We start from the raw sequence: 12,802 nt of genomic DNA, 5'->3' as shown, positions 1-12,802 counted from the left end.
GTTATTTCAAACAAAAGACGACAAAGATCTCATATTCTACCCTGATCCAACCTCTGCAGCTTGCCAGAAGAGAGATGTGTGCTATGTCTTCAACTGAGCTGCTTCCTTGAGTGCAAAGAGATAGGTCCTATCTGCCTAAGCTCTGTCACTTTTTCTATTCCTTTTTTTCTTTTTTTTTTCCCCCTCAGACTGATGTCAAGTAGCAGAGTCCCTTGCAATTCCCTCTTTTGCACATAAAGCTAATTTTCCCCTTATGAAAAACTAAAGGTGATATAATTTTTTTTAATTGATTTTCTACTGGTGCAGCCAACCAAAGCTGATAACTAAACTCTAGTTTACAGCAGAAACAATGTTCTCAAAATAATTAAAGATTTATACATGAAAACATATTTTTCGTCCTTCAAAACCTACTCAAATGTATTACACCTTTAAACTGTGAAGCTTCTCCTTTAGGTAGAGCAGGAGGTATTTTTTCTTTGCGGACAGCTTTCTTTGGTACTTCAGGAACTTAAAAATATTGGTTTATTTTAGAAATTTGCACTAGGACATGAGTAGTGCAGATTTATCAAACAACAAAAAAATTCTACTAGAACAACATGAAAATATATGGTATTAACCTGTGAATACAACTCAACAACTTCACTGTTTTTCTAACTCCTAGCACTTACAAGTCTGAATTTACTCTTCTCTGAAAAGATAGTACTTACTTTTTTTTTCACTTCTTATCAAAGAATCTTTAATAATTTTGGCAATTTAAAGGGGTTTATTTTTAAAAAATTTTGAAATTACCTATAAAAGCAAGGTAAAACTCCAGAGGGATTGAGTAGATATTATGTTTCAAACATCTACAGAGTTCTTCAGCACTGGAATTTTATTACAAAACTAGGTTTTATGAAAAAAATTTTGTGGCTTTATATTTTGTCCTGATTTAAAGTCTAACCTTAATTTTAACTTTATTAAAGTCCCTGACAGGACTACAAAGAGTGCTTCTGCCACAATCTTTTAGATTTTTTAAAATATATTGCCAGGAAAAGTATGTTGGGAAATAGAACATGAGACAAGAAGACAAAATAATATAAGGCTAATCCCTGGCCCTGCTATGAATTTCCTGTCTACTATGTTCCCTTGTATTTGTCTAATTTTGCCTTTTATCACTTCTAAATTCTTGATGCAGCATGTATCAATCTGTTTGAACAGCTGCTAAGACAAGACAAAAATAAGAATTTCTAGAAAATGTTCCTTAAATTTGTTTTCCTGAACGATGAATTATTCTGTCTTAATAATTGTTCTTTATTTGAACATATGAAGAAAGATGCTGAAATATTTTTGGAATTCTTTGTAAATGGTTGCAAAATTATTATGTTTTTAATTTCTGATCTCCCCGTATGCATGCTCTCTACGGTAAAAACAAACAGACAGACAAGATTTACCCTTGCAACAAGAGATCAAATGGAAGAAAGCAGCATATATAGCACCTGCTTGTGTTGTTCAAGAAAAACAAGCAGGTTCGGTTTCTCATTTGGTGCCTCACTTTTGAGACTAGAGAAAATCTATTTGGAGGTCATGTACCTTTAGCTGGAGGAACTTCTTCTGCAGGTACAGCAGCAGGTAGTTTCTTCAGTGGAACAGTTTTCTTTGTCACTGCAGGTACTTCAAAGATATTACATTTTTTTAAAGAACACTAATATATAAAACCTAAGTAACAAAGAAGCAATGACAGACACATAGCATCTATGGAGACATTAGAATGTACACATTAAATAACCGATTAGCACACAGATGGAATGATGAAGATGAATAACTAATTTGTAGGGATCACATTGCTTCATAGATTGCTTGAGTAATTGGAGTACCTTTAGCTGCTGGAGCTTCTGGTTCACTAGGAATAATAACAGGGACTTTTTCTTCCATTGGAACTTCTCTGTGAACTTCAGGCTCTTTAAAGATATTAGTTTATTTAACATATTTTAATATTATTTACAAGACAAGATTAGAAAGACAAGATATAATGCAAAAAGCAGACATGTATATGGACAAAGAACTGCACAAAGTATTTAAATATCTCATTTCAGCCTGATCATTTACCTACTATTGCTAGAGATGGCCATTCCCAATTAGTAAAACACAAGTTTGCAGAAAGATTTCATTTTATTTTCTAGTTACTTAGTTCTGTTTATTAGATAGAAATAATTGAAATTCACATGTCCTCATCTAGGTTATCTATATCCCAGCATAAAATGCAATCATCTTAACTCAGTATGGCTCTTGAATCAGTGTCTACTTGAATTAATTTCTTTGGTCCAATGTGGCTAATGTGCTTGCCTGGATCAGAAACTTAGTTTCTCTCCTATTCATATTTCTTTCTCCCATTAATAAAGAAGAAAAAAACAGGTTAAAAATGCTAAACTATAACTAAATTCAGAGAGAGAGTCTCAAAGACACGGATGGAAGTTACTTTTAAACAATTTAAAAAATAATTGAAAATGTCTCATATTTTACAGAACAATCTAGAGCATGAATTGATGTATTCTCTGCAATTTACTGTTTGGTAGATGTGTCATTGATGTACCTTCATACAAAGGAGGCTCCTCTTCTCTAGGAATAATGATGGGTACTTTCTCTTCAAGGACAGCTCTCTTATGGAACTCAGGAACTTCAAAGATATTAGCTTTCTTTTAGTAATCTCAAAATAATTTTCAACTTTTAAAATCCCGAACAGAAATAAACCCAGAAAACTAAGTTCTTTTGAGGTCCCCAATACTGTGTCTTTTCAATAATGAAATATTATTCAGTTCTAGAACTGTCTAGCTGGAACAAATAATTATGTGAATAAATTTGTATCTTCTGCTCTGAAAGAGCATAAGCCATTTGCTTTTCTCACTGTATTGTTGTACCTTTCCTTCTGATATGTGTAACAGCTTTAATGGTTTTAACTTACTAGCCCTTGCCGTATTACTTCTTCATCAATATGACCTTCATAAATCAACATATTTACTGTTTAGTATGTGCATAGCATATATCTGAAATGTTTGCCTCCGAGTTTTCAATTTATCACTGAGAGTCGAGTCTGCACTTAAAGACTAGGTACTCTTGCCATGGTGTAAAGAACACGAGGATCGTCTTAGAAGATGTTAGTTAGGAAAAATGACACAAATATTTCCTTTGCACTAAATCTCATATCAAAAGTTCCTTTACCTTTCATTGGTGGAATTTCTATTTCAGTTGTATGTGTAGGTTTCTTTTCTTCAGGGACAGTTCTTTTAACAACAGCTGGCCCTTTAAGACATAATTAACTTTTAGGGCTTTCAAAGTTATTTGGAAGAAGTTAGAAAGAAGAAGAACGAATCTAACAAGGAAGAGTCATAAAACAACAAAGGATGAAATGCTTCCTGAAAGAACATCTGTGTTAATTTTGAAGGTTAGACAGAAGAATAACGTATTAAAAAATATTCTTGAAAGATGGCCATACCTTTGGATGGCAGAATCTACTTCTCTTTCAGAAGAAAAAAAAATACTATTTCTTTCTGAACTACCTTTCTATATAGTTTAACAACAGAACACAAATTTTTTAAAGTGACTCACACATATTTTCAACAAATGTCTTGAAAGACAGAGACAAAAACTGACTCAGTCACAAACAGTTGAAAAAAACACCACGAGGACATAAAACATACACACATCTTTCTCAACAAATAATGAAGACAAAAGACTGAAATCAAAGTTCATGATTCATGAGGACAATGCAGGCAAAGTATACCTTTAGCTGGCGGAGGTATTTCCTTTTTAGGAAGAGCAGGTAGTACTTTTTCTTTTGGAACAGGTTTCTTGGGCACCGCTGGCACTTTAAAGACATTGGTATTTTTTTAAGAACTTTTGCAGTATGAACATTATGCAACAGAAGTTAAACAAAAAGCAAACAATGTAAAGCGTGGCCTTGCAGGTCACACATCTGGACTATTTTGCTCGGATTCACATAGCTAGAGTATTCAATATTCACTAAAGAAAAACACTGCTATTGCTGGGTGAATTTTTGACTGGGATAAGCCTTAACAATTAGGTTTCATGAACTATCAGCTCTAATTAATGCCAGCTGGGAATACGGTAAGGCTTTAATTTCATATCAACTAACTCCAAGTCTTTAGGCAAAAAACCCCACAACCCTTCCCCACTGATTTCATTCTGATTATCTGTATGAGAAACAACTATAAAAGTTAACACAAAATTAATTTCTGGCAAATTAAGTGCTCTGAACAGAAAATTACAGAGCTGTAGACTAGTACAGAAACTCTACTAGCACTGACAACTGCTATTCATACTTATCTTTTGTAGAGCCTGACACAGAGAACACGTATTAAGATTATATGCACTCCAGCACATCATTAGGTTTCACTGATATGGCACTATAACTCAACAGACTTTTATTAATTTATTAATCTGCTTGTTTTCAATCATTAGCTATATAATGTCACTGATATTGTAATGGCAAGAATTAGTTCTTGATGGTCCTGCCTGCACTTCCCCTGTCCTCAAAAGTAATTTGCCTCAGTTTTGATTTAGTAAAACCCAGTATTTTTTTAGTAACTTAATAATCCCTGTCTTTGACTGTACTGTGAAAGAAAATTAAGGGTCTAGCAGTCAAATCAGAACAGGTAAATTACTGGATTTGGAGATTCAGAGACTCAGGCTGTGTTTTTAAATTTATCTAACAGCTGATGTACCTTTAGCTGGTGGAGCTTCTTTTTTAGGAACAGGAACAGGAACTTTTGCTTCTGGCAGAGGCCTTTTAGGCACCTCAGGCACTTTAAAAAATATTTCATTATGGATTTTAAGTTATTTATGAGGAATTACAACAGATACAAAGACAGCAAGCAAACCAATCACTTATTTGTAGAGGAGCCATCTCAACGTTTACACACAGACAAGTGAACAGCCCCTTATCTCAGAGTTCTTGAGCAATGAAAGCTAAAGAATATCAGTGTATATTTTTCTGATGCATTAGTTTGGCACGAGGGATACTATGGTCCTACATGAGTTTTAACATCTCTGTAACTCACAGGAGCCAACCTGTACACAAGAAACAAATACTGACACATGAAAATATTTAATTCAGGCTGAGGCTGAACTGCATCAGAAAATTATAATTCACTTTGCTTGTGTCATATCTACACCAGCTCACTCTTAGGCAGTCAGATGGGGAATCCTCCCATTCCACACTGAAGGGAAGGATTCCATAGGAAGGAGCAGAACAGATAAAATCATTGAATGGATTTATCATTGCCAGCAACAGACACACATAAGACTACAAATGGGGAAAAATATAAACAAACACCCAAAGGAGGCCTAAGCAGTAGCTGGGAACACAGCAAACTAGAAGAATAAAGAAATCATGACTTGATGTACCTATAGTTGGCTGGATTTTGTAAGCCTCCTCATATACTTCCTCATATTTCTCATAGATTTCTTCCTTCTCCTTAAACTCATACTTTCCATAGACATCTTCTTTCTCCTCAGCCTCCTCTTCATATTCCTGTTCCTGCATCTCCTTGTATCTCTCAGGTTCTTCAGGTTCCTCATATGCCTCAATTTCTTCGGTTTCAGGAACCTCAAACTCTTCAATACTTTCATATGTCTCGTACTTCTCATACTCTTCATATGCATACTCATATTTCTCCACCACAGGAGCAGGTGCAGGGGCTTTTTCTTTCCGGACAAGTTTCTTGGATACTTCAGGCACTTTAGAAACAGTATTATTGTTACTACCTTACAATTTTTTTTAATTATTTTTTTTTTCCTCACACTTAGTCAAGGCAATCTACATAGAACAGAAAATGTACCTGATAACCACAAGCATAAGCTACATTCAAATATAAGAACTTGCTTGTGAAGCAGTAGATATGTTAGAAAAGATTTTAGGAATGAGTAGGAAAACCGAATCTTTGGGAGGAATAAGAAGAAATATATCCGTACCTTTAGTCGGTGTTGGTTCTTTGGGTTTGGGCACAACAGCTGGAATTTTCTTTTCTGCAACAGCTCTTTTATGCACCTCAGGGACTTTAAAGACATGGATTTCATTTTAGAATTTTTTTTTAAAAAAGCCTTAAAACAGTATAAGTAAAAAAGCACAAGAAACAGGGCTTTATGGTTCTACAATACAAACATTTATAATTAAGAGTTTGAACATAAATTCCAACAGAAATCTGATACAACAAAGACAAAAGTTAGAAAGAAGAAAGTCGAGTATTTTTAACATAAATATTAATTATAATCAGAGTACATATACCTTTTGCAGCTGGAACCTCCACTTTTTCAGGGGTGGCAACAGGTACCTTCTCTTCAGGAGCAACCTTCTTAGGCATCTTGGGTACTTTAAAGATAAGACCTAACTTCAGTGTTCTTTTGCACAATTTTTAAATAGACACACACCCAGAAGCTTACAAACAGCAGAATAACAACTTACAAACAAATAGTACAGTGACAAATATAATACAAGATAAACATACAAATAGTACAGTGACAAATACAATACAACAGAGACAAACTCAACATGTATGAAGAATGTTATGTATTATTGATAACAGCATTTACAAACTGCGATACCTTTGGCTGGTGGAGGTGCCACCTTTTTAGGAACAAGTTCTTTCTCTTCAGGAACAGGTTTCTTAGGCATCTCAGGCACTTTAAAGACATTATCATATTTTAAGAATGTCATCCGTCGGTGGTACAAGAAAGACAACAGAAAACATATACGAACATAGTGAAATAAGAACTGATCTGCAGAGTGTATTTAAACGTTTTGAAGATGAAACAAATTAAAACAAAAGACATTTTATATCCAAAGATAGACTTCTTGATCAAATCAAATAAATTCAGAAGTTATTCTTGCTAGGAATTTGACAAGCACTCTGAGACATCAATACAGAAAGACAGCAGGGACATAAAACTAACATAAATAACAAACGAAATAAAACAGAGACACTGAATGAGAACAAGCTATTTATTCATGTACCTTTTGCTGGAGGTACCTCCAGTTTCTCAGGAGTGGGTACAGGTATTTTTTCTTTTTGGACAGGTTTCTTATGAATCTCTGGCTCTTTAAAGATATCATTTTGCAAACACATTTTAAAATTACTCTCAGAGCATTACAAACATGAAAAAAACATGAAACAAGATCACAAGCTCTTCAAAATGATCCCTAAGATTTACATACAACTTAGAACAAGATATAAAGATGAATTTTAGTGAACCCAAAAGATATCATGGATAACTTGCAAGAAAGGTCATGTACCTTTTGCTGGTATAGATTCCTCTAGAACACTTTCCTCTTCTTCCTCAGGAACAAAAATGGGAACCTTTTCTTCAGGCACAACTTTCTTTGCCACTTCAGGCACTTTAAAGATATTATTTTAAGAACTTTACTTTCACAACATGACAAAGAAAAATTCATAACATAAACCACAAGGACAACAACTTTAAAGTAACAACAGTAATAAGTAAGAAGGGAAAGTATTAGTTGTTTTCCACTCCCTGAAAACAGCTAAGTGCCTTTGGGTTACAAGGATGATATGACGATTAGCTCTTTTGCCCAATTTTTAGTTACACAGCATCATTGCTAACGGAAAATATTAGCAAGATATGCTATAAATGAGAGGTAGTAGAAGATTATTAGTATCTAATTTTTAATAAAAAACTTCCAGTGTCTGCTTTTCATTTTTTTTCTAAAAATCTCAGCTGCTGAGGTAGAATTTGCTAGACACCAAAGGATGATCTCTGCAATAGTCCGCCTCCACTTTGAAGTTCACATTTAGGTTATATCTTCTGGTTACTTGTATGGTCAGTCGTGATTTGATTTGATTTTTATATAATTTAGCTAAAGGGCTCGAGATTTTAGCATACTCTCAAGGTACACATTGGAACAATCTCCCTGAATTGAAGGATTTCCAGGTAAAGGCCCATAAAATATTATTCCAGGCCTTTTGTTTAAACAATATTTAAATTAAACATTAGTTCTGAATAATGATATCATGATGAATTATTTCACTCAAAGCAATCACTTAAAATGGAAAACAAGCAGATCATTCAATGCCTGATACTCAGCCCACTCAAGTCAATAACAATAAGTAGACAATCAAGCCCTGTCTGAGACACAGAGCTGCTCACTACAGGGGAGAAGCAGGGGGCCAGAACCAAGGATCTCACTTTACATGAGTATAAATTAATTTTTGATTTTTGGTTCCAATGAAACATGAAAATGTAAGGGAGAGGAATTATCTGCATAAACCACAATGTGATATACCTTTAGCTGGTGCAATTTTCTTTACTTTAGGAACAGCAACAGGTACTTTTTCTTCTGGGACAGGTCTCTTGGGCACCTCTGGCACTTTAAAGATATTGTTTTGATAAGAAATTTTCAATTACTTTTAGAGCACCAAAACTACTAACACCACGGAACAAAGTGACAAAGACCGACGAGATGAAGAAAACTCCACTCAGAACGATAATTAACGTTTACACCCAGCTTAAAACAATCAAAAGAGATGAAGATCTTTTAATGAATGGAGTGAAGCTCTCTGATAACTTTCAAGAAGGAATGGTGTACCTTTTGCTGGTATCTCTGGAACAGCTTCCTCTTCTTCTTCAGGAACAAAAATAGGCACATCTTCAGGGGGAGGTCTTGGTATTTCTGACACTTCGAAGATAGTATTTAATTATAGAAAACTCAGACACAACATCAGAAACTGAGAGACAACTTACACAGAAGCTAAGCATGAATTAACATTTGTCACAAACTGCGACAACACTTTAGTTAAATTCTAATAACAAACATACAGAAACAGTAAGAAGAATCATCCACACGTTCAGTTATAAGAAGAGATACCTTTCGCTGGTGGAGGTGCTGGCTTTTTATGTACAGGGACAGGTACCTTCTTTTCTGGAACTTTCTTGGGCACTTCAGGCACTTTAAAGACATTTTTGGTTAAGAATTTAATTTTCAGTGTAACACAAAACATATTAAAGTGATAGCTGTACAACTGATATGAAGATAACTACACAGATGTTGTAAAACTTAACTGTGTATGAAAGATAACATAGATTTTATCTACAGATTTATGCACAGATGTAAACACACAAACATACAGACTATAGCATTACAAACATGTAGTAAGGCTAAGGGGGAAGTCTGCCTCTTTAGGTACGTTGTTTATGTTTTGAAGCATCTGTTTTTGAAACAGCCTATGATTTTAAATAACTTAGATATACAAGATCCAAAAGACTGAGACAATAGAAGACACAAACATAGAAACTTTCAAAGTGTAGAATAAGCATAACAGCCAAGACAAACAGAAACAGCCACGATACAGTGTCCTGATCAAACATAGGTCAGTGAGTGGTTGAACAACAAACACACTAGGACGAGGAACGAGACTGTTATTTGCAGTCTTCTAAAGCTGAAGAAACAAAACTAGAATTACACAGTTCAACCAGAAACTGTTGTACCTTTGGCTGGTGGAGGTTCTTCCGCTTTTTTAGGCACTGGGACAGGTACCTTCTCTTCTGGCACAGGCTTCTTTGGTACTTCAGGCACTTTAAAGATATTGTCATAATGTAAGAATTTCATTTGTGAATCACAAGGTAAAGAACAATGATATGAATCAATAAAGTGGAATGACAAAGAAGAACTGTCAAGAATGGAAAACTCTCTTCACTCTACGTTACATTAAGAGAAAAGGTGAACAAAGATCAACTTTTAAATTTTTTTTTTTAACAAATTCGGCCAAGAGCTGATATACCTTTGGCTGGTGGAACTTCCTTCCTTTTTGGTACAGGAACAGGAAGCTTCTCTTCCGGCACAGGTTTCTTTGGCACTTCTGGAACTTAGTAAGATATTATTGTAAATTGAGCTTGGCACAAGAATCTAAAACACCACGATGTACAAGCCAGTAACACTAAACAATTGAACACAAACACAAAGAACCACAATTCTTAAGAGCAACAATCCTTTTACCATCCTAGTATCTAACACAAATAAGAAGATAAATGATGTCTAGAAGACCTCTCTGATCACAGCTAATGATAAGTTTAAATACCTTTAGCTGGGGGAGCTTCCTCCTTCGGCACTTGGACTTTCTTTTCAGGTACAGGTTTCTTCGGCACCTCAGGCACTTCAAAAACATTATTTTTGTTAAAAAATAATCCACAAGCTATTCAAAACAGAAATGAAACAAAAAAGACAGCAGCACAAATATTTCATATGAAGAGCCCCCTCCAAAATGAACAGAAAAAAGTAACGATCAAGTAAGGCATCTGAAAAACACTGTGAATTGTATATTCAGAGGATGTCTGCTAACATAAAGAGATGACATATACCTTTGGCTGGAGGAGCTTCTTTTTTCTTCAGAATAGGTATTTTTTCCTTGGGAACGGGCTTCTTGGGAACCTCAGGCACTTGAAAGATACCATTAATGTTTTAGGTATTTACTTCTAAAACAGGAACATACAGTACAAGCAAGCATCACAAATACATACCCAAAACATATAGCTATGATTTAACATGGCTTGATCATAAAGACAAAATAAAATAGCAAGCAGATTACATTAACTGCTACTATGTCCATTCTCCTTACTCAGCCGTTGAGGCCATCAGTAAAAATGTTTTTAACTTCAAGGGTTTATTTGCTGATCAAAAGACTGAGTTAAGACAGAGTTTGACTTTTTAGAACCATCTATTAAAGAAGACTAAGAAGTGTCATGGTGGGGGAACTTGCAAAGATACAATTTTATTTTTTCCTCCAATTTTTGGATGTTTATTACAAACATTGTAATAAACAACTATTTAATTGCTGTATTACAAATGTTATGGTTTTACTACTTCTTATTTTCCCCTAGAGCTATGATTCTAATGCTGCTTAGGCATACAATAGGTTGCATCTGATCATGTTCAATAAGCCAAATTTTTATGTTTTGAATATATATCGCTGATTACATTTTCTTCCTCAGAAATTTCCAAGTGCTTTCCACATGTAAAAAGCAAGTATATCAAGTTTATAAATTAATTTACTTCAAACACAGAACTATAAACACATTATAAGTACTCAGCAGTTTATACCACAATTTGCTGGGTAATGGCAATGTTTGTGAGTGGTTTACTTAGATGAAAAAAAAATAAAATCCTGACTCTGCTGAAAGCAACAGATTTTTGCTTTAACTGCAGTGAGGCAAAGGTTTCAACTAAACTGTGTTTTAACATTTTTTTGCACTCCAAAACCCACAAATACCCATACAAGTTTTATGATGGCAGGAGAATAATTCAACTGGCTCTGAGCGTAGTGAAGAAAGTTTGGAGCACATATGAAATAAACTTAACTGCTATGACAGAGTCAAAGGAAATGTTATCTAACCCTAATCTTCTTGTTCTGGACTAACCTGGCTTTTGCAGTGTACAGGCCTGGCCTCTTCTAGTGCAAACAATGTTAATTATAGTTTCGGCATTCATTAATTAGTCACAAGAAATTCTGAACTTTTTTTGGGGGGGGCAAAGACACTAGGAAATCATTTGAATCAGGACTGGAAAATATGCATTTTTAAGTACTCTTAGATGGTTATGTAATTTTGGAAAATCAGATATAGTTAGCCTATATCTTTATATTACAATGTAGAAAGGCTTTACTACTAAGATCTTGGCATGACCTAGTTGTCCTCTCTAAGTAGTGAACAGTATGTTCATCCTGCACTAACAATGTTAGTTATTCCTAAGGAATTATTCCTAAGGAAAACACCTAAAACTAAGAGTGTTTAAATATAGCAATTTAATAGAACTTTCATATCTTTCCTTTCCATGAATACATATTATTCCCTTCAAGAAATAAACAACTATAGGGTTTTCAAAGATTTCTGAGAGGAAGTCAATGTGACTTGTGTTCCTAAATTACTTATTTTCAGGCACCCTACCTATTTTCTAGATAAATATATATTTGTCTGCGATTGCAGAATTCTCATAAATATTTCTAAGTATTTCAAGCATAGTCTGAGGATGAAATAAAGCTCATACGAATAAAGCTCAGACTTTATATGAAAGAGGAATGAACATGTATGACATGGAACATTCACATTTATAGAGGTAGTAGTAAAGAGTGGACATACAGCCACAGCACATTTTCTACACTACATACTAATCAATGAACATCTTGAAAAAAGGCACAGTGTAAAGCACACTGGGACACACTAAAACAAATCTTTGGTACATTATTAGAATGAAAAGATACTACTTTTTCTCACACAAATCCTAAAATTCAAGTATACCTCGTGCTGGAGCCTCCTCTTCATACTGGGGAACTTCTGACTCTTCCTCCTCATATTCGGGAACTTCCTCTTCATAATAAACAGCTGCTTCTTCATAATGGGTGACTTCTTCCTCTTCATATGGAGGAACTTCTTCATACTGAGGAACTTCCTCCTCATAGTGACTAACTTCTTCATAATGGCGGACTTCCTCCTTGTAATGGATTACTTCTTTCTCATATCTGGTGGCTTCTTCCTCTTCGTATTCTGGAATCTCTTCTTCTTCTTCATACTGAGGAACTTCAACATACACTTTTTCTTTTCGGACAACTGTCTTCCGTACTTCAGGCACTTAAAAAGATATCAATTAAAAGAATCTTAAAATACAGCACATACATCTTACTAATATTGAGGATCACAAGACAGTGTCGAATAAGAATTAAACCAAATGAAGAACATTCCATACAAAACAAATCAGCATTCACTGTACATGGAACATATAAGACACGAAACACATTTATAGCAG

General features: G+C 34.6%; 1 protein-coding gene across 27 annotated transcripts in view; it reads right to left on the bottom strand.

The window, feature by feature from the left end:
• TTN (titin) overlaps positions 1–12,802 on the bottom strand; it is a 245,118-nt gene that overhangs the window by 125,974 nt on the left and 106,342 nt on the right. For 16 of the 27 annotated variants that reach the window (XM_065637152.1, XM_065637169.1, XM_065637164.1 and 13 more), the window contains 16 exons: positions 12,298–12,627; positions 10,366–10,443; positions 10,086–10,160; positions 9,789–9,872; positions 9,496–9,582; positions 8,876–8,956; positions 8,597–8,686; positions 8,294–8,377; positions 7,286–7,387; positions 7,007–7,090; positions 6,598–6,675; positions 6,281–6,364; positions 5,968–6,051; positions 5,401–5,733; positions 4,719–4,799; positions 3,758–3,841 (listed from right to left, as the gene is read on the bottom strand). In XM_065637152.1, the coding sequence (XP_065493224.1) occupies positions 3,758–3,841; positions 4,719–4,799; positions 5,401–5,733; positions 5,968–6,051; positions 6,281–6,364; positions 6,598–6,675; positions 7,007–7,090; positions 7,286–7,387; positions 8,294–8,377; positions 8,597–8,686; positions 8,876–8,956; positions 9,496–9,582; positions 9,789–9,872; positions 10,086–10,160; positions 10,366–10,443; positions 12,298–12,627 (1,839 nt within the window). Of the gene's footprint in view, positions 1–426; positions 508–1,569; positions 1,651–1,853; positions 1,938–2,569; positions 2,654–3,195; positions 3,277–3,757; positions 3,842–4,718; positions 4,800–5,400; positions 5,734–5,967; positions 6,052–6,280; positions 6,365–6,597; positions 6,676–7,006; positions 7,091–7,285; positions 7,388–8,293; positions 8,378–8,596; positions 8,687–8,875; positions 8,957–9,495; positions 9,583–9,788; positions 9,873–10,085; positions 10,161–10,365; positions 10,444–12,297; positions 12,628–12,802 lie in introns of all 27 variants that reach the window. The other 11 variants (XM_065637179.1, XM_065637180.1, XM_065637181.1 and 8 more) reach the window with 10 other exon arrangements.

Source organism: Caloenas nicobarica, chromosome 6 (assembly GCF_036013445.1).
Source record: "Caloenas nicobarica isolate bCalNic1 chromosome 6, bCalNic1.hap1, whole genome shotgun sequence".
Taxonomy (NCBI): domain Eukaryota; kingdom Metazoa; phylum Chordata; class Aves; order Columbiformes; family Columbidae; genus Caloenas; species Caloenas nicobarica.
This window is presented reverse-complemented; position numbering and strand designations above follow the sequence as displayed.